General features: G+C 49.6%; 1 protein-coding gene and 1 non-coding gene across 5 annotated transcripts in view; one reads left to right on the top strand and one right to left on the bottom strand.

Moving 5' to 3' along the window:
* FAT2 (FAT atypical cadherin 2) overlaps positions 1–19,586 on the top strand; it is an 82,546-nt gene extending 62,960 nt beyond the window's left edge. For 3 of the 4 annotated variants that reach the window (XM_057730596.1, XM_057730620.1, XM_057730604.1), the window contains 6 exons: positions 3,503–4,313; positions 7,774–7,919; positions 11,763–12,204; positions 14,321–14,474; positions 16,103–16,560; positions 17,621–19,586. In XM_057730596.1, coding sequence (XP_057586579.1) covers positions 3,503–4,313; positions 7,774–7,919; positions 11,763–12,204; positions 14,321–14,474; positions 16,103–16,560; positions 17,621–18,153 — 2,544 coding nt within the window. In that variant the 3' untranslated portion in view covers positions 18,154–19,586. The remainder of the gene's footprint in view (positions 1–3,502; positions 4,314–7,773; positions 7,920–11,762; positions 12,205–14,320; positions 14,475–16,102; positions 16,561–17,620) is intronic. The other variant, XM_057730611.1, reaches the window with a different exon arrangement.
* On the bottom strand, positions 4,949–5,021 carry TRNAG-UCC (transfer RNA glycine (anticodon UCC)). Its single transcript has one exon. It is a non-coding gene; the product is annotated as a tRNA-Gly (tRNA).
* Positions 19,587–22,065: the final 2,479 nt, after the last annotated feature.

Consider the following 22,065-nt stretch of genomic DNA (forward strand, 5'->3'; position numbering starts at 1 on the left):
ACTAATAAGTGGTAGAGCTGGGCTGCTTCAAACCCAAGCACTCTGACGCCAAGCCCTTAATTCCTGCCCTGCTCCCAGACGACAGAAACTCCCTCACCCCGGCTCTAATTCCTTGAGTTTGACCAGGACAGCTCTCTGAACCTCAAGTCTTTTTAAAGACCTACCTCAGAGAATTGGTGTTGTTATTGAACCAGGTTCAGTTTATCCAACCGTGCAGCAAACCAAAATGCTGAGAGGCCGAAGTTTGCAGTAAAGAGAGGGTTTATTAGCAAGGCAGCCAATCAAGGAGATAGGAGAACAAGTCTCAGAACCACCTCCCAAAAGGCAAGGGACGTGGGCGTTTACGGACTAAATAATAAAGGAGCAGGGCAGTCTGAGGTGTGGAGGGCAGGGGGAGCACAGGGAAAGGTAATTGGAAAAAGGTGCAGTAATCATCGTTCTGCCACAGGTGTAACTAAGCTGCAGGCCTCTGCACGTTCAGAAATGGAGGCACTTAGTGCTATCTGAGGGTAGAGCTTTCTGCCCTCTGATGTCAAGGTCACCAAGCAGAAACGGGCACACCCAGTTAAAGGGTCAGCTGTCCTACCCAGTCTCAATCAGCTCAACTCCAGCTAGTCACAGTTGACGCCAAGTCCTGGAAAATACCTCTGGCAAACATCTTATTGTTTAGGTTACGTGCAAGCCTTTAAATGACCTTGTTTAATGAAGGCAGGTGAAATGGATGTGACTAATGATTATCCGTGGTTTCAGTGCAGGGGGTGGGGGTGGGGTCAAATCAGAGAACATATACAAACATGTGGGGGGATTATAGTGATATTATTATGGGTTGCATGAGAACTACCCAAGGAAACGTGGCCAGGATGGTGAGCAAACATTTCTCCTCGTTTCATTCCCCCAAATCCTTTTCCCAAATCTCACGTCTAGCGGATCCTACTATCCTGTGAACTTCTCTGGGTTCAGGATGATGTAGTCATCCATTCAGACAGCCAGCCAGCCATTCATTCCACAAACATTTACTGAGTACCTATCACATGCTGGGTCCTATGCTAGCTGCTAGTAATATATCAGGGGAAAGAAGGGAATGATCCCCGTCCCCATGGGCTTTTGATTCTAATCATGGAGATACACAATAAACAAGTGAAGAAAGTGACCGGAGGCTCACAAGGCACAGGAGAGACATTTTCAGAGGGTGGCTGCCCTCGTGAGGTGGGGGCATTGGAGCTGAGGCCCGAGGAGCTGGCCATGTGAACAGTGGGCAGCATCACAGGCAGGAAGAACAAGATGAGACCAAGTCCCAGGTTGAGAAAGAGCTTGTGGGGACCTGAGATGTGGCCATGTGGTCAATGCATGGTGAGCAATGGTGGGGATGAAGCTGAAGAGATGGGTTGGGTGGACCATGGGGGCCTCATAGCTTGGATGACCATGCTATTTGAGGCCCAAACTGTGATGCTCTTGAGCGTGAGAGAGGCACTAAAAATAGTTAATTGGTGATAACTGATCCACAACAGGTGAAAATCAAGACTGTCCTGAGCTAACCAGGAAGTAAAGTCATCCTAATGATAAGCCCTCGTAATACTTTTAGACTGTAATTCAAGTGCAGTAAGAAGTGATTGAAGGGTTTCAAACAGGAAAGTGACCTTTCTTGTGTCTCAGGAGGCTCATTTTTGAAGCTCTAGAGTGAGTCAGTTGAAGGGGGCAAGACTGGTTGAGGGAGACCAATGAGGAGTCATCCAAGCTGGAGGTAGTGATGTTGAGATCTTGAGGTGATGGTGAAGATGAACGTGGACAGATTTGTGACAGGTTTTGCTTGGAAATAAATGGGAGTTGGTGGTGCACTGCATATGAGGAGAGAGAGAAAAAAGAAGAATCAGGACCATTTCCAGGTTCCTGGCTCCAATGAAGTCTGGGTGGTAGTGCCATTTATGAGACTGGAAAGACTTGGGGTTGGAGAAGGACAGGTTGATGGGGTAAAATGAGGGCTCTGCTTAGCATATGTTATCTTTCAGGTGTCCATGAGATATCTAAGCGGAGGTGTCCAATAGGCAGCTGGGAATGGCAGTCTGCAGCTCAGAGGACAGGTATGGGTTAATGTAGATGGTCCTTGAAGCCAAGGGCATGGGTGTGATTGTCTAGGAAGAGATGAGAGGCAACTGACCTGAGTATCATGGCCCAGACAATCACTCAGTTACTATTGGCGTCATCATTCTCTCCTGTATTTGTCCTGTATTTCCACTTCCATTCACTGGGAGGCACTATAGGCCAGCAAAGAGACAGGCTATGAACATAAGAAGTTCAGATTCTGCTCTGGCCTTAGCTGCTGTATGACCCTGGGCACATTACTTGACCTCTTTGAGATTCAGTTTATATCTTTTGTAAAATAGGACACTTCAGGGTATCTACCTCATCAGAAAGATAAACTACAATCATGCATTTAAAGCATTTAAAAGTGACTGGCACACAGTTTGTACTTAGTTAATGTTAGTTATATATTATACTTAGTAGTAATATTATTACTGTTGCTATTGATATCTCATCAGTGTTACCCATAATTCCCAGCAGTAGGTGTAATATTACACCTTTCTCACCCACTCAAAGAAAATGCAAATGAGTAAGATATTACTGTAGGGAAAACAGATATTACTGTCAGACCCTTGATGACAGCTGAGAAAGTGACAGTGTTACTGAGGAGGAAGGAAAGTTTCAACCTTGCTAAGTCTGGGCAGAAAGCTGCAGAGATGCTTGGTGAACTGTGCAAGGGAAAGGCATTTCTAATTTACAATCTTTTCCTTGCTTAAATGAGGTCATGTCACTGTCTGGCTTAAAATCTTCAGTGGCTTTTCATGTCTCTGACTTAAATTCAACCTTGTGCTCCTCAGCCCATCAGTGACAGCCTGGACTTCCCTCTCTGCTCACCTCTGGCCCTTGGCCCCACCCACTCCTCCAGCAGCAGTCGTCCCTTCTTGCTGTGTTGAGCATCCCTTCCCACCTGAGGGCCTGACATTTGCTGTTCCCAGTCTGTCACTTCTCCTCACCTCTCTTTTCTCCTGATCATAGCGAGGGCCTAGCCAACACATAAATATTTATTGGCTGAGCTGAAGAAGACATGCCCACCCCCACCCCCACCCCAGTCACTTAGTAAAGAGGAGTAGGAGAACCTCCTTAGGCTGGTGGGGGCCATGAAGGAGGCACCCTGGAATCAGTAGGAGATCTTTGATGACCTTCCTAAGTAAAGAGACAGAATGAGAGAAGTTCAAGAGGAAGGAGGCCACATGTGACTGCAAAGGCTTGGGAGCGGCTCAGAGAGGTGTCAGATGAGACAGTGGAGCTAAGTTTTACCATTTGGAGTGGGATGTAACTCCCTCCACAAAGGCACTTTTGAAGTTATGATTTCCCTTTCAAATGTGACAACACGCTGAGCCCGCCCTGGAGCAGAGGGATGTGGCTCTGGGGAGGCCCCAACAGCTGCAGTCCTATGGTAATTTGGTGCCCGTTTTGCCTACAGGTGTCAGACAGCGGCACCCCGCCCCTCTCATCTTCCACATCGGTCAGGGTCCACGTCAGGGAGCAGAGCCACTACCCACCCTCCGCCCTCCCACTGGAGATCTTCATCACCATTGGGGAGGAGGAGTTCCAGGGCGGCATGGTGGGCAAAATCCACGCCACAGACCGAGACCCACAGGACACGCTGACCTACAGCCTGGCGGGAGAGGAGGACCTGGGCAGGCGCTTCTCCGTGGGCGCATCCGATGGCAAGATCATCGCCGCCCAGGGGCTGCCCCTGGGCCGCTACACGTTCGACGTCACGGTCAGCGATGGGACCTTCTCCACCACTGCCGGGGTCCATGTCCACGTGTGGCACGTGGGGCAGGAGGCTCTGCAGCGGACCATGTGGATGGGCTTCCGCCAGCTCACCCCGGAAGAGCTGGTGAGTGACCACTGGAGAAACCTACAGAGGTTCCTCAGCAACAGGCTGGACATCAAACGAGCCAACATCCACCTGGCCAGCCTTCAGCCTGCAGAGGCCACGGCTGGGGTGGACGTGCTCCTGGTCTTTGAGGGGCATGCGGGGACCTTCTCCAAGCTCCGGGAGCTGGCATCCATCATCACTCGCTCAGCCAAGGAGATGGAGAACTCGGTGGGAATTCAGATGAGGTCAGCCATGCCTGTGGTGCCCTGCCAGGGGCCAAGCTGCCAGGGACAAATCTGCCAAGAGACCGTGCATCTGGCCCCCAGGGTTGGGCCCACGTACAGCACAGCCAGGCTCAGCATCCTGACCCCACAGCACCACCTGGAGAGGAACTGCTCCTGTAACGGTGAGGAATGGGACTTCCCCAGGACAACCAGCGCTGCTAGGCCTGGCCAGTCTGACTCCAGGGATGGAGACCCCAGCAGGTGGCTCCCTAGGGATAGTTAGAGGGATGTTTTAACAGGGTTAAAGGCCAGAGACCACCACGAGTTAGATGCAGCCTCACAAAATCTAGTCATGGAATAGCACCCTAGCTCTGGTCACTTTTTAAAAAAAAATATTTATTTATTGGGACTTCCCTGGTGGTCCAGCGGTAAAGAATCTGCCTTGCAATGCAGGGGACACGGGTTCGATCCCTGATTGGGGAACTAAGATCCCACATGCCACAGTGCAAATATGCCTGTGCACCACAACTACTGAGCTCGAGCGCCTCAGCTAGAGAGTCTGCATGCCACAAACTACAGAGCCCATGTACCCTGGAGCCTGCACACTACAACTAGAGAAGAGAAAACCTGCACGCCACAACTAGAGAGAAGCCCGCGTGCCACAACAAAAGATCCCGCATGCTGTAACTAAGACTCAATGTAGGCAGCCAAAAAAAAAAAAAAAATTATTTATTTGGCTGCACCAGGTCTTAGTTGCTGCATGTGGGATCATTAGTTGCAGCGTGTGGGATCATTAGTTGCAGCGTGTGGGATCTAGTTCCCTGACCAGGGATCGAACCTGGGCCCCCTGCATTGGAAGTGCGGAGTCTTAACCACTGGACCACCAGGGAAGTCCCTCTGGTTACTTTTTGGAACTTTGAAGATAATGATAAGAATTTAAGAGGCAGATTAGCATCACGGCTGAAGGCACAGACTCTGGCATCAAGTTGCCTGGGTTCAAATCCCAGCTCCGCCACTTGCTAGCCACGTGACCCTAGGAAAATTATTTAACCCCTCTGTGCCTTTGTACTGTTGTAGGGATTAAATGAGAATTAAATATCGAGTGCTTGCCTTGAAAAGTGCCTGACGTATAAAAGGTAGTCAATTAACCCGAGTTACTAACAGTACTACTCTTATTACTCTAGCCTGATAGTTTTAACCTCAACATTTAGACTAAGCAGCTCAGGTTCAAATCCCAGCTCTGTCATTTACTAGCTGCGTAACTTTGGGTGGATTATTAAAACCCTCTGAGCTTTAGTTTCTCATCTTTGAGATAATGAAGATAACATCATCTGCCTCCTTGAGTTGACTTGGGGAGTAAATCACTTAATGGATATGAAAGCATGTTAACCCCTAGCTGTCTACTAAGCACCCCATCAATGGTGGCTGCCATTCACTTAGTGGCCGTTGTTGCTATAAGGACTCTGCTGTGTGCCAGGCTCTGTGTGTCTGTCACCTAAACTTGTCACCACAACCTTAGGAAGCAGGGTCATTAGCTCCATCCACAGGTATGGGGATTGTATTGGTTTGCTTGAAACTGTATAGCTTCCAGTGAAGGGCTGGTTATTCAAATACCTGTGTGTCCCACTCTAAAGCCTGAGCTCTTCGCCAAACTCTTTAGGAACTCAGTGTTTGGACAGGACTCACCCAGTGCCCCTAGCATTAGGACCAACACCCTGGATCAGCTCAGGTGCATTGGCAAAAGAATGACATCACCCCCCCAGCTCACCCTTGCCCCCTGCCTGGCCTGGCCTATGGGTCCACCCAGTTTGCATTAGGGAAATTCTAGGAAGATTTGTAGACTTTCTCCAGGACCTGCGGGATTTAGGCGGGGTGAGCTAATCTGGAGGTGTATTAGCGGGTGGGGGTGGGGGGGTGGAGGGTCCCTTCTTGTGTCTTTTACCCTGGAGTCGGCTGTGGGGAAAGCTGTGACAGCTGAAGTTTCTCTCTTGAGAGGATTCTAAAATTCTAAAATTGAATTCTAAAATTCAAGATTACGCAAAATCACTGGAGAGTGTGTTTGTGAAGTGACCTGCTCCTGGGTGTCACCTCCAGAGTCTTTTATATAGAAGGTCTTGGGCGAGACCCAGAACTGGCATGTTCAGCCAGCATCTCAGGCAATTCTGAAGCAGGTGGGCCAAGCGCTGCACTTTGAGAATACTAGGTAGGCTGGCTCAGCTATCACCAGAATCACTCGGAAAGAAGTCTGGTTTTTGTTTGTTTGTCTGGACATTTTAGTGAAACAAGACATACAGAAAGTGTGCAGCTCAACAAGTTTTCACAAACCAAATACACCGGTGTAACCAGCCTAGATCAAGGTGATCACCAAGATCAAGGATCAGAACGTGATCAGCATCTCAGAAACCTCCCTTGGGATCTTTTCCAGTCACTACACCCATCATGGAGAGATTTTTAAAATATAGATTCCCAAGTGCCACCAGAACTACGACTTGCTAGGCATAGAGCCCAGCATTCTGTATTTTAAAAGATTCTTTAGCTGATGCTGATATTCAGGTTTGGGGATTCTTGATCAAGATCACCTGCAATATCCCATCCAACAATGACCTACAGGAATGGAACTGCTAACATCAGAGCGTTTCAGATCCATGACAGCATCTTAGGATCTTATAATCCCATGGGCCTCACTTTCTGGTTCTCTCTCCTCCTTTTGGCCTGTGTTCTCTCTCTTCAACCATCCTCTTCCCTAGGAATCTGGAGGCTGTACCGGTCATCCCTTTTCCTGCCAACTGATAAGCTTATTCACACTGAGGTTTTAGGGATTTCATAACTGAACTCACTTCTGAGGAGGGTGAATTTAAAAAAAAAATCTGGGGAGCGCATTGCTTAATATAACACAGCACTTCCCAAACGGGTTTCCACAGAATGCTATTTCTACAGGCTAAGGAGAGGTGGTCCACATTAGAGGGTCCCATGGTCAAATAAGCTTGAAAAATTCAAGTTTAGGTGAAGTCTCAGACTCCTCACTGTGCGATTGTGCTTTAGTAATTGCCATGGGGGCTGGAGCATGAAGGGCCTCATGGAAGTTTTGGCCACACACAATTTATCACTCCCCTCTTCCTTTATCACAGAGGTCTCTCAACGTCTCAGCAGCATTTCATGTGGGATGTGCTTACCCAAATGATTATACTCCTAATGATGGAGATGTCTTGAGGCAAAAAGCCCTTGTGGTGTTCCTGAAATCACACAGATATGCAAAATCCTCTCCAAATCGACTTCCTTCTTCCCCAAGCGATGTCAGAAATAACATGAAAACTACGGAGGATAGAAATTTTGATTTCTGCACACTTGATTGATGACATTTCTGGCGTTTGATTCTCGCTTTCTTAATGGTTGAGCTCATAGTCTCTGACCCAGGCTGGGACCCAAGACAAGGGTCCCTAGGGCCAAAGGAAGTTGTGTAGGGTGATGGCCCCATCTAACTGTGTGACACCGGACAAGTAACCCTACAGCCTCGTTTCTTCATCTGTAAAATGTGAGCAATGACCTTGCTTGCCACTCAAAGGTTGAATGAGACAGTCAGTCACAGGGCGCCATGGGGACCACTTGGCGTGGAGGTGACACTGCCTCTGGTTGCTTTCACAGGTACTGCCGCGAGGTTCAGCAGTCAGAGCTTCGGGCGGTACAGTCTCCCAGAGGCTCAGCACTGGCACATCCGTTTCCGCCTGAAAACACTCCAGTCACAGGCCATTCTCCTGTTCAGCAATAAGACAGTGTGTCTCTCCCTGAAGGTAAGGCACTGCCAGCCTGAGAGATTTCCTGTGGGCATGCCAGGCTGGGGAGCTGGGGGGGCATGGGCGTGGCCAAGAAGGCTAACTTCTGTAAAGAAATCCCTGAATGGTTTTCAGGGATGCGGGGTGTGACTGTCAGGTCAGAACACTGAGACTTTCTAGTCATGACAGCCAAAACCACCCCACCTGGAGATACATGTCCAAGTACAACAGAGGCTGGGCTGTTCTGTGGGGTGACAGAGAGCCTCTGAAGATAGAAAGAGAGATGGGTGAGGGCACCTAGACCTGGCTGATGCTTTTATCACTTTTGCGGAGTAACAGACCAGTGTTTCCTAAGATGGGTGGGAGGCTGGCGGTGTTCAAGATGACAAACCCAGCATTAAGGTACATGGAATCACAAGGAGGAAAATGAATTTTCTTTCTCAGGGTCTTTCAGTCCTTCTGATTATGCTTTGTAGAAAGTCTCAGAGTACCTGTCTGTTTTTAACACCTCTATCCCATGTGTCCATCTCCCATGTTTGCCAAAGAGAAAGCAGACTTTGGCAGCTAGTTAGAACTTAATCCATTCAACAAATATTTATTGAGCATCTACTATGTGACAGGCACTGTTCCAAGTGCGTAGGTCTCATCAGAGAAAAAGATAAAAACCCCTCTTAGAGATTTCAACCTATGGTGGGAGACTGACCATAAACATAATAAATCAGAAAATTATAGTTTGTCCAAATGTGGTAAGTGCTTTGGGTTAAAAGGGGGAGAGAAGGTTACGAGGGATCAGGCATGTGGGAAGTTGCAATTTTAAATAAGGGGGTTAGGGAAGGCTTCACTGAGGCGATAATGGGACAATAATTTGAAGGGGGTGAGGGAGTGAGCTAAGCAGACTTCTGGGGGAACAGCATCCTAGGTAGAGGGAATAGCAGGAGATTGCTTGGCATGTTTAAGGAGCAGCTCAGACGTCAATATGGCTTGAGTGAAGTGAGCAAGGGGACAGCAGTAGAGGAGTTGAGGTCAGAGATGTAATAGGATGGGGTCATCTATACAGGCCTCACAGGCTATTTAAGGACTTTGGGTTTCATTCTGAGCAAAGTGGGGGGCATTAGAAAGTTCTGAGTCGAGAATTAACATAGTCGACATATGCAAAAAGGGTCCTCATGGCTACTGTGTTGAGAATAAACTTTAGAGGAACAAGGATGGGAGTGGAGAGACCCAGCCAAAAGGCAGTAATTCAGATGAGAGATGATGGCAGTTTAGATCAGGGGAATGACAGTGGAACTGGGAAAAAGAGTTCAGATTCTGGAGAGATTCTGAAGGCAAGGCCATCAGGACTCCTGATGAACTGAATGAGGGCTGGGAGAGAAAGCAAAGAGTAAGATGTTGACCTGAGCAGCCAGAAAGAGTGGAGTTGCTGCCAACGGACCTGGGCAAGGATACCGGTAGAGCAGGTTGGAGAAGGGGGATGACCAGGAATTCCGTTTTGGACATATGAGCTTGAGATGCCCATTAGACCTACTAGTGGAGCTGAACGAACAAAATCTAGTGAGAAAGGCCTGGGCTGGAGATGAAGATCTGGGATTCTTCAACATAAACATAGCATTGAAAGCCATGAGACTAAGGAGATCACCAAGAAGTATAGATTGAAAAGAGAGTAGACTAAGGATTTATCCCTGAGTTACTCCAACACTGAGAGGTTGGGGGAAGAGGAGGATCCAATAAAAAAGAAAAGATGCAACCAGTGATGCTGGAGGAAAACCAAGAGAGTATTATATCTGAGAAGCCAAATGAAGGGCATATATCAAGAAGGAAGCAGTGAGTGATCAGCTGGGTCAAGTGAGTGACTTGCTGAGAGGTCGAGTAAGATGGGAAGTGATATCAATCACTGGATTTGGAAACACAGAGGATGCTGAATACCCTGACTCCCGTGGTTTCACTGTAGTGATGGGTAGGGGTGGAATTTTGTTGCAAAGGGAAAGCAAATAGAGAAAGTGCAATCTGTCAGTAGAAGTGGGTTCAAGAGAACTTTTTTTTTTTAAGATTAGAGCAATAGTTGCATGTTTGTATGATGACTGGGAAGATCCAGTAGAGAGGGAACAAAGATGTAGGGAGGAGAAAGGAAAGTTAGTGGCATCTTGTCCTTTAGGAGGTAAGGGGGGTGGGGTGGGATCTAAGGCATGAATGGAGAGATTGGCTTTGGACGACATGGACAGATGTGATGGTAAGACTGCCTGTAAGTTCCCAACTGATTGCTGAGAGCAAGGATGGGGAGACAGGGGTTAGGGGTCTGAGGAGAGAGAAGTTGTGAAAATAGTCATCTGGGAGAATGAGGAGACTAAGCAAGGTAGTACAATTGTTGGGTAGCATGAAGTGCTCATTTGAGACTCATGGCCATGAAATTAAAGAGAGACCAATAAGAAAAGGCTGTGTGTTTTTCTCCAGCCACGTTCAGCTCCAGATCCATGATACTTATATAGAGTAGAGGGACAGTTGGGTTTTACCTGATCTGTGTATTTGCCAAGTTCTTCCAAGTAAAAAAAGGGACAGGGATTTGGCCATGGAATTTAAGCTTGGTAAGGAGAGGAATGAGGACGTTACAGAGGAGAGAGACAGTGAAAAGATGGAGGGATCAACAGACCTGTGGTCCCAGGTAAGTGAAAGGAGTGGTTTAATGACAATGTTTTGTACAAGTCGTACTTATCTTTGTCATTGTCTTCTCTTAATGGCAAGTTATATTGGTTTCCTACTTACTGTAATCATACCAAGTGCTCTTTTTAAGGAAATAAAGGTATAGGTAGTATTCAACCAGGGCAAAAATCAGGAAGATGTCCTACAGATAGCCAACTTCTGGAAAACACTGTGTTAGATCTTCACATTTTACCCAGAGAAAGCGCTACCTAACCCAGAATGCTCGGAAAAATATTTGGCCACAAGTAGTCCCACTTCTTGAGGGTGAGGGGAACTAAAAGGTTCTAACCCAGTGATTCTCAGACTTTTTGATTTCGGGACTTTCTATACTCTTAAAAATAATTGAGGGTCATAGGGAAGTTTTGTTTATGTGGGTAATAGCTATTGGCAGTTTGATTATTAGAAATTAAAACTGAGAAATTTTAAATGTTTATTAATTCATTTTAAAATAATAAGAAATCCATTATATGTTAACATAAGCAACATATTTTTAGGAAAAATTATTACATTTTCCATAATTTTTTTAAAAAGTGGCATTCTTTCACAGTTTTGCAAATTTCTCTTATGCCTGGCTTAATAGAAGCCAACTGGCTTATACCTACTCCTGCTTTCATTTGTTGTGATAGCACATCTAGAAATCTCCACCGTACATTTGTAAGAGAATGAGAGTAGAAGAGACAAGTAATGTCTTGGATTATTATGAAAATAGTTTCTACTTGTGGATTCCCCAAAACTGTCTTAGAGACTCACTTCAAGAACTGATGAACTGTTGAATAAGGGAGTGGGGGTGAGAGGGAGGTTTTTGGTATCCCTGAAGGCTCAGGAGTATAGAACAATGGAGAGGCCTGGAAGAAGAATCCAAAAGACAGGGTCTTGATCAGCGAGGCTCCAGGCCTCAGTTTCCTCATCTGTGAAATGGAGATGTCATCCCTGCCCAGGCCATCCCATGGAGAGCAGTGAGGGCCAAATGAGACCATGGACAGAAGAGCACTTTGAGGGTTTCTACGCTCTATAAATACATTGTCTAAAACAGCCCTGAAAATCACCAAACACTACCCACCCTACCTGTGAAAACACACTTACATTCTTTGCACTGGCAGCTTCTGAGCAGGGATTTGTCTAAGCACTTCTTGGCTTTGCTGATGGCCATGTGGGTTTTCTTTACAGCTGGTTGATGGAGTGCTCCATCTGGAATACCACTGTCCAGGTGGCTTCTATGGAAATCTCTCCTCCCTGTCTCACGTGAATGACGAAGTGTGGCACTCCGTTCTGGTGGAGGAGACAGACACTTCCGTTCGCCTGCTGGTTGACAGCGTGGGCGACACCTCCCTTGCGCTCCCAGAGAACTGCCAGAGTCTGACGCCTGAGAGGGACCTCCTTCTGGGCGGCCTTGTCCTCTCGCATTCTTCCCCAAATGTCTCCCAGGGCTTTGAAGGCTGCCTGGATGCTGTCGTGATCAACGGATTGGCGCTGGAGCTGCTGGCCGATGGCAAGAAGGCAGCGGGCTTGCTGGAGAGGCAGGCCCTCTCCCAGTGCTGCTCCCGCAGTGACCAGTGCAGCCAGAACCCATGTCTCAACGGTGGGAAGTGCTCCCAGACCCACGGGGCAGGTAAGGCTGAGGCTGACCCCGGGGCTTACCCCAGGAGGCTCTGCAGAGGACCCTGCCATGCTGAACCAGCAATCGTGTATCACCGTAGAGCACCTAGCATATTCCTCCACCACAGTCCCATGAGGGAGGGACGGGGAGGGAAGAGAGCCATCAAAGCTCCATTTTACTGCTCAGGAAACCACTGGACTACATAAGGGATAGCCGGAGAGGAAAGGGAACTCCCCCAAGTCCACAGGGCTGTTAAGTGAGCCGCACACTTGGGGTGCAGATCTCAGTGGAAACATCCCTCTCTTCCCCTTACTGTCTGGTGAGTAACAAATTGGGATCTGCTTGGTATACACTAGGGGAGGCCAGGAGTCTTCTTTCTCCCTCAACAAGAACTATCTTTCTACTTTTTTTTTTTGAATGGGGGAAGGGTGCGAATGGGGACCTCTGATGTAGAAGGCTGAGGTCATCGCACATCTTAGTGTCATCACTGGTCCACGCTAAGTTTCTCTCTCTTATTGCCTTTTATACTCCACTGCCCTCTCCCTCCCCCAAATCCATAGGCAAACATTTGAAGTTTTCAAAGGAGTTCTTTCAAAATGTAAGAACTGTGTTTTCACACGCTTGAATTTCTAATTTATGTAAGTGGTATATCATGGTGTACACTTTTCCATCCACGCTGCCACGAGTAATTCTTAGTCATTGCTTTTAATTGCGGCTCAATACTCCAAGGTGTGCACGGACCTACCTTTCCCCTCTCGACTCTCCTAGCAATGGACATCCCACCTGCATCAATGATGCTGCACGGAACATCCTCCCACATGCTATCTTACGAACCTACATGAGAACGTCTTTCACACACACACACACACACACACACACACACACACACACACCCCACCCAGAGATAGATTCACAAACCCAGAGTAGGCAAATAGTTATTTTGACTAAATTGGGTCAGACTGGGGTCCAGCATGGCTGTAGCAGTCTCTACGTGTACCAGCAAGTGCATGAGGTTCCTAGGCACCTACATCCCTGTCAACATTTGGCATTCTCCCGTTTTCTAACGTTTGCCTGACTAACAATACTGTCAATTCTACCTGTAAGATAGCGAAGGAATCTCTCACTCTGTGTCCCCACCACCATCAGCCTGACCCCAGGCCCCATCACGTCTCATCTTTTCTTCTGCACCGGCCACCTCCCTGCTCTTCTGTTTCTCTCCTTCCACCAGCATCTTCCAGCAGGGCACCAGAGCCATCTTTAGGCAATGCAGCTCTGAGTATATTGCTTTCCTGCTTGGAACCTTGCTGTTCAGATGGAGTCCCAATTCCTAATTTCTGCATGTGGCTCCTATGCCCTGGACACTCCCCCCCCGCTGGCCCTGAAGCTCCCACTCTCCCCTCTACTCCCTAGGCTTGCCCACCCTGGTAACATGCCACACCTTCTCCTCTGAGCCTTTGCACACGTCCTCCTCTGCCTGAAACATCATAGCCCCTCTACCTTTTGCCTGGCTTACATGTACTCATCCTTCAGGTCTCAACTAAAACATCATCTCCTCCAGGAAACCTGGTGCCTAATCTAGGCTAGTCCCCTCCCCCAACACTGCCCTTCAATAAAATTAACTTTTATGATAATTAATAATATACTGATATTATCTATAACTGTCTTAGTCTGAATCCCCTAATTGTCATTTGCTTGCTGTGTGACCTTGAGCAAATGTCATCCATTCCCAGGGCCTCATTTCCCGACCTGCCATGAACCTGTGCCTGTCCCTGATGAGGGCCATAACAGTAACCAGTCTCAGAGCTGTCGGGACAATCAAACGAGCTAATACATGGAGATTCCTAGAACAACGAGCACAGTGAACAGCGCTGTCTCGGATGACAGTGATGATTTCCGTTGTTACCCTGTAGATGTCTGTTCTCTGCAGGCTGTAGGTTGTCTGAGGGCAGGGGTCAAGGCCTCTTGCCCAGCAGGGCACCACCGCCCAACACAGTGCACGCAGCAGGGGGAGGCACTCAACAGCTAAGCGTGAACACTGGGGTCCGCAAACATGCGAGGTCCCGCTCCAGCCCGGAGGACCTGTCCGCCTGGGGCCCGCGCTCTCTCACCTCCCTGCCCTTCCCCCCAGGCTACGTCTGCACATGCCCCTCACAGTTCTCCGGGAGGCACTGCGAACAAAGAAAGGAGAACTGCACTTTGACGCCCTGCCTGGAAGGTGGAACGTGCATCTCTTCCCCCGAAGGAGCCCCCTGTATCTGCCCTCACCCCTACATGGGAGACAGGTAAGCACAGGAGAAGTCCCCTGTCTTTGGCTCCTGTCCCTGAGTTTGGCATCACTGGGGGATGACCTCTGAACTCTGACCCCTAGAGGGGTCAATGGGCAGCCAGGGCTGAGTGCTCCAGCTACCTGGATTCTTGGCCTTTTCCATGTGTCAAGGTTTCTCGCTCCCACCACCTGCATCAGAACACCTTGGGAGGGGAGGTGCTTGTTAAAAAGACAGATTTCCTAAGCCCTACTCTGAACCTACTGAATTGGACTCACTAAGCTGGGGCCCAGAAATCTGAACTTCCTACCAGATCCTTGGGCAGTTCTGATCTTTGCTGAAGTCTGAAAATGGCTAAAGTTCTTATTCTCTTGCTCTGGACCGTGACCTTCCAGAAAGCGGCCTGGGGGCAATGATTCCACTTGGTACAGGCACTGCTGTGGGGCTCAAACCCCACCACTAGCTACCCATGGCCTCATATTATGCTGGCCTGGGGGGTTGCAAGGGAAGGCGGATCATCCCTAGAATCCTAGATGTAAAGAGGCCTTGGCAAGTCTCTGGTTTTATGGCTCCTCAACTTGGAAACCTTTAAAAATCACGAGGGAGACGTGTGAAAAATACAGATTCCTGGACCAACTAAATTGGTATCTTCAAGGAAGGAGGCCAGGGATTCTATTTATAACAAGCTTCCAAGGGACCTCCCTTGCTGTCAGTGGGTGCATAAGAGATCCAGTGATGTAGTCCACCCACCCAATTTACAGATGGGGATACTGAGGCCCAGAGAAGGAAAGGGCTCATCCAAGATTCCCCCATCTGTTTAAGATCCAAGTTCTGTCTCTCAGCACCTGGCATTTCAGGCCTCCCTGTGCACCTGGCTCTGACGCAAGGGATGCTCTCCATCCAGTAGATGTGTTAGGCAACACTTCCTGGCTGAAAGTGGGGTTGCGTTTTAAAAGAGAACTCAGGGAGGCCAACATTTAACCCAAAAGGATAAACTGTTGGTGGTGAAATTTCAGGAACTGGGACTATGTGGGATGAAGGGAGCCTTTCCTAATATCCCTCAAAAGTAGGTACAGCTGGCCCTAGAGCCTCACACCATGGAAAGCCAAGCTGAAGGTAACCTGAGAGGTCATATGGTCCCAGGTGCTCTCTCTAAGAAAGTTGTGCAGTGGAAGGTCTGCGTGGGGGCCATGCTGGGTTCCTGCGACCTCCTGGTAAAGGACAGTGGGTAACACTTGCCTCTGGTTGTCATTGCTGGGTGATTGCTGACTTGTATCTGGGATCCTGACCCGAAGGACAGCTGGGTTGCTGGCTGCCTCTACTGTAGTATATGATTGGAAATCTGACATCAGTGGTGCCACTATATCCAATGCTTAGATCTCATGGGTGGAAAATAATGGACTTGCCCAGAGCCTAGATTCCAATGGTCATGAATGAAGGTGTTACTGAGTCTCATGCCTCACTGGTAGAGGATGATGTGAAACTGAAGTTGATGTGTTGATGTGTGTGATAATTACCTTTTATTTTTTTGGTGGAAAAAAAGGCAAGCTGAGTGCAGGGGTCTTTACCCCATAGATCTTTTAAGAGGGGACATGGAAAGGGCTGTATAGTGACTCAGTCCCCTGACTACTTCTCTGTCTCTGCAGGTGTGAAATGGAGGCAAGAGGCTGCTCAGAAGGACACTGCCTTGTCACCCCTGAGATCAAAAGAGGGGACTGGGGGCAGCAGGAGATTCTGATTATCATTGGGACCCTACTGGTCATCACTGTAAGCTTTGCTGGGCTTCTCTTCTACTGCCGCCGTTGCAAGTCCCACAAGCCCGTGGCCATGGAGGACCCAGACCTCCTGGCCAGGAGTGTTGGTGTTGACACCCAAGCCACGCCTCCCATTGAACTCAACCCCCTGACCACCAGCTCCTGCAACAACCTGAACCAAATGGAGCCCAGCAAGACCTCTGCTCCAAATGAACTCGTCACTTTTGGACCCAGCTCTAAGCAACGGCCAATGGTCTGCAGCGTGCCTCCCAGACTCCCGCCAGCTGTGGTCTCTTCCCACTCTGACAATGAGACCATCATTAAGAGGACCTGGTCAGGCGAGGAGATGGGTCAGTATAGCCGCAGGCCGTTAGCCTCTGGAATTGATGCAACGGGATAGTAGACCAAAACACTCCATCATCTGAGCCACGATCTAGTCCACGAAGGGATATGGTCAAGGTCATGGTGCACTAGTGGGCTGGACCAGAGCCCAGGTCTCTGGACTCAGAGCCTATGCCTCATTCCACTGCACCATGATCTACATCTCTAAATTCCAAGTCACTCCACAGGACTGATGCCCATGGCAGAAACCTGTAGACCCTGGATAGGGATGGGTAGGATCCCTGGGGTAAAAGGGGGCCTTTTGTATATTTATGCTTTTCTGGAAAGGGCAAGAAAGGCAGTCGTCCAAGCTTCTGGTTGCCCAGTCTAGAGGTACAGCAGCCTTGGGCCAGACCTGGCTGACCCAGAGGAGGGACCTTCACTGCCCTCTCATCTTTGGTTCAAAAGGAGGTGGATTTGTAAAGCACTTTGTATTTTCTGGCTTATTCAGTGATCGTTAAAATAGGTATTTGCACTAACTTTCTGCTATTAGGGTAATTGGGACCCATAAAGACACAGTGACTTGTTCTAATTCACCCAACTATTCAGTAGCAGGGACAGAGGCAGGACCAAGGATGCCTGATCTTCAGTCTTCCAAGCCACATCTCATTTAATTACCCTCTATGATATATGCCATCACACCTCCTAGTCCAAAATACGTGTCCGTTTCCTTCAACAAGGAGACAAAACTCACCAGTAGGACTTGGGATGGAGCTGCTGTCTCCAGGAACGGGGGTGGGCTGCCTGGAGCCATTCAGATTCTTCCCTTGTTCACTGATCCTTGGATCAGTGGCACAAATTTACAAGATGGACTGGCTCTGAGTTAAACCTCTGGCTTTGAACTTGTCCCCACGGGGTTCTAGGTATTAATCTAAGCTGCCAGAGACAACACACACAGATGGGCCACATACCCACTGAGTGTTCGGCCCATCTCTATCCCATGCTAAGTCAGGTACAGTAGCACTAAGGCCAGCAGGAATCTTCACCAGGGAAACTCAGAGCTCACCCCATCTTGCTGTTCCCTTTCAGCGTACCCAGGCGCAGCAACAGTCTGGCCCCCAACTTTCTCCAGGAAGGAGCGCTGGGAATCCCCCCACCCCGAAGTGACCCCTGGCCCACTGCCACCATCGCCTCACCGCCAGCGGAACGCAGCCGTGATGCCGGACCCCACGGGCCTCTACGGGGGCTTCCCCTTCCCACTGGAGATGGAAAACAAGCGAGCACCCCTCCCACCCCGTTACAGCAACCAGAACCTGGAAGATCTGATTCCCCCACGGCCGCCCAGTCCCCAGGAGCGCCTGCTGGCCCCCTGTCTCAATGAGTACACGGCCATCAGCTACTACCACTCCCAGTTCCGGCAGGGAGGGGGAGAGCCCTGCTTGGCAGAAGGGGGCCACAAGGGGGTGCGCATGCGTCTCAGCCGGGCCGGGCCCTCTTACGCCGACGGCGAGGTGGGGGGTGGGCATCCCACGTGCCGGGGCCGGCCCCAGGCCCCCCCCCACTATGAGGGCTCTGACATGGTGGAGAGTGATTATGGGAGCTGTGAGGAGGTCATGTTCTAGCTGTCCTCAGACGGAGGCGGGGGGAGGCCCAGGACTTGGCACCTTCCCCTGTCCGGTGGGGAGCAAGGTGAGCGTGGCTGGGAAAGTGGGAGGGAAGCCCCCACACCCAGTCCAGGTTGCCGCATCTTGAAATGTGCTCTTCCAGACCCTCAGCTAGTCCCTGAGGATGGAGGGAAGCTGAGGGTGGAGCTCCAGAAACAGCACTAGGGCCCCCAGCAGAAATGGTGTACACAGAGCCATTACCCTGCAAACCCAGGAAAAGCTGACTCCTGGGACGGGCAAGAGGCACTGTGTCTCTCTGACAGTCCCCAGGGATTCAGGGCCTGAACGACTAGGCTGACCCTGTCGGGCACATTCTCAGACTGGCCCACGGCTGCACTCTGCAGGCCGAGGTGGGATCGTGCCTCACAGGCAAGCACCACCCTTGCTGTAGAGACAAGGTCCAAGGTAACTGACCCTGCAGGGCAACAGGGTGTCCTCCTAGGGGCCGAGAGGTGAGCAGTAGGCAGAGCTACCACATGTCACCTGTGCACCCTGCCTGCCTCACTCAAGCTCACTGCAGGGTCTGCTCCGTGTCAGGCACCGAGCCAGGCATCGGGCTAAAGATGGTGAACCACGACGACGAGGGTTCCCGAGGAGCATCACTTGGCCTCGGTCTCCTTGAGGTCCCTCTCCTCTAATCTAATTCCAAGCACCTTGCACCTCCTCTTTAAGTCACGTGACTTTCTACCGGCCAGGGCCTGCCAAGGTCTGTGCAGCCCCTGAACCGTCTTTGTTAAAGAATTCAGACCTCATGGAACTCTGGGTTCTTCAGCCCAAGTTTCGCAAGCACTTTGGGCCAAAGGCAAGAAGGACATCACTCTCCATTTTTTAAAAAAATTCTTAGGCACTTTTCAACCTTGCTGTCAGGATGAGGTGCCCCAAAGGGACTTTTCTCCCCTAGACACAAGGAAGTCAGAGCTCCTCCGCAGGGAAGGGTGGAAGCAGGGAGTCAGACGTCAGGAGTGTCCTTTCTTGCCCTTCTGTCCCAGAGGCCTGCCAACCCAAGTGTTACCTGCAGCGACCAACCCTATGCATGGAGGGTCATTGTGGGCACGTGTCTGCACATGTGGGCGCTCCTGTACAGTACGTGTGTACCCATGTGCAGAATGTATGTAGACAGGAGGGGTAGGGACCAGAGACTTCTGATGGCCTTGCCACTCCCTCGCCTGCCAACCCCTCTCTCCGGTCCACTGCCTTTTCATGTGTGTTGTTTCTGGAGACAAAAATCAAAAGGAAGAGCAACAGCCACTCTTACCCACAGGGCTGCTGCTTCCAGAGAGAGGGAGCTGTGTGGGTGAGAGGGTGTTTGTGTGCATGGTTCACGGCTGTGCAGGCGACTGTGAGCGTGACTGGGATGCCTGGTTTCATTGGTAATTTTTTTTAACAATAAAATATCTTTTTTACTGTTATTTTCTGTGTCTTAGGCTGTTTGGGGTTGGGTCAGGGGAAGGTCACGAGGGTCTACAGGCCCTTCCAAGCTGAGGTTCATGGAATCTGGGGGCTGGAAGGGAGCCCAAAGGTCATTAAGTACCATGATTCTCAAACCCTGCAAAACGGCTAAAATACAGATCCCTGAGGCCCGCACATACAAATCAGAACCTCTGGGGGTGGAGAGCAGGACACTGTTTGGAAAAAAACGCCTCTAGGTCTGATACAACTGTGTATAGTTGGTGGACAAATCTGCTAAGCAGCAGGTGAATGAAAGGCCCAGGACGAGACTTCAGGACCGCTGACCAGGTGTATTGCCAGCATGCTTGGCAACACATCACACTGGTCAGGGAGAGGGGACTTAATATCACAGGTCTTGGGAGGCCAGCCCCCTGACGCCAGAGTCAGCCTGTGGCACTGCTCCACGGCTCGCCCTGAGGCCCAGCTGGACGTGAACATCACTAGGCAATCTGGTCCGTGCAGGCCTTGCAAGCACCACACCAAGACTGGACGGTCCAGTCCCTGCTACTGGGCTCCCAGGCAGGTGGGCAGCGAAGGTACATCCATGGAGGCACCACAGCAGACCGTGGCTCTGGGGTCCAAAGGGTTTGGTTCCAAACCTGCTCTGCCACACACTCACATGGCCTTGGGCAGGTATGACCAGGCCTCTCACTGTTTGGTAAAATTAAGAGTAAATAAGAGGGACTTTCCCGGTGGCTCAGTGGTTAAGAATCCACCCGCCAATGCCGGGGACACGAGTTCCAGCCCTGGTCCCGGAGGATCCCACATGCCGCAGAGCAACTAAGCCCACAACTGCACCACAACTACTGAGCCTATGCTCTAGAGCCCGAAAGCCACAACTACTGAGCCCGTGAGCCACAACAACTGAGCCCGTGTGCTGCAACTACTGAAGCCCCTGCTCTGCAACAAGAGAAGCCATGGCAATGAGAAGCCTGCATACTGCAACGAAGAGTGGACCCCGCTCTCCGAAACTAGAGAAAGCCCACGCATAGCAACGAAGACCCGATGCAGCCAATAAATAAATAAATAAACATATTAAAAAAAGAGTAAAGAAGAGCTACCTCAGAATACTATTCTGAGGGGTAAGTTCAAAGAGCTTATAGCAACATAAACAATAAGGGGTGACCATTATTCTAGGGACAATACCAGGTAGTATACGGATAGGATTAACTTACTAGAAATGTGCAAGAAATCACAAATCACCTAGTCCAGCGTTACCCAAATAACTGTTGTTTTGCTTACCACTTTTATGATTTTTGCCCTGATATAGTAACACCTGTGCTATTATTTATTTAATATTTTTCTTAGTGTATTTAGATTTTAAAAAATATTTTTCTTCACCTTAAAATGATAACCTCCATAAACTAAAAGATCTGAAAGTTACTATTTTCCTCTAGCGCACGTGAAAACACACGAACATTCCAGTTTTCAAAATGACTGTCTAGGGTCCCCTAAATCATCTTGGGGAAACGCAGATCTATCTAGCCCATCGTCATTCCCGATGCACCTCACCCTGAGGCCCGTAGAGAAGGGGTTTGCCTGACGTCCCACAGGTAGAACTTCACAGCGGACAGACCACATTTAGGTCTGACACCAGCCTGGGGGGCTCCCTACAACACCACTTCTCCTGGATGGGGAGCTTCTCTCCACCCAGCCCACCTCTCTCCTCACTCGGCCCCTCCTTCCCTTTGTCCTCCTGAGCCTGCACCTTCAGGGATCAGCCACCAGAGGGCTCTCTGGGATCAAGAAGTAGCGCCGCAAAGACCCGAAGGTTTTCAGGGAAATCCTCCCATCTCAAGCCACTGGGGTTCTGATTCCAAACGTCCTGAGTCTGACACAGCATGACAGTGGCAGAAAAAGGCAGAGACCCAGGTCTCCCAACTTGACCCAGGTAAAAACACGGTTCACCGTAAGCATCCTTACCACCACCTCTCACCGGCACTTGCTGTCACAGGCGCTGTGCAAGCACTTGGCATGTCTTATCTCACTGAATCCTCACCAAACACCCATGATGTAAGGACTGTCATCTCTGTTTTACAGACAGAGGAACAGGGGCACAGAGAAACTAAGTGGCTTGTCACTTCCAGTAGTGATGTAAAATGAAGTCACCCAGTTCATTCATGCATGACATGGTCAGGATTCAATCCAGGGCTGCCTGACTCCAGAACGATGCCTTACATTTGGCTTCATAAAACCAATTACAAATATAGGACATCAGACGACTGAGGTACAGCAGCAACGAGTCCGACGATCCAGCTGAGTTCAGAGGCCAAGAACGTCACTAGAATTCTAGGTGGTATTAACAGCTGGGATGTCTGCTTAACCCCGGGGCTCAACTCCAGGCCACCCTTGTAATCCTGCATCCAGTTCTGAGGCCGGGCCTTAAGAGCGACACAGCAACCTTTGGCATTGCTAGAGGAG

Source organism: Hippopotamus amphibius, chromosome 1 (genome assembly GCF_030028045.1).
Source record: "Hippopotamus amphibius kiboko isolate mHipAmp2 chromosome 1, mHipAmp2.hap2, whole genome shotgun sequence".
Lineage (NCBI taxonomy): Eukaryota > Metazoa > Chordata > Mammalia > Artiodactyla > Hippopotamidae > Hippopotamus > Hippopotamus amphibius.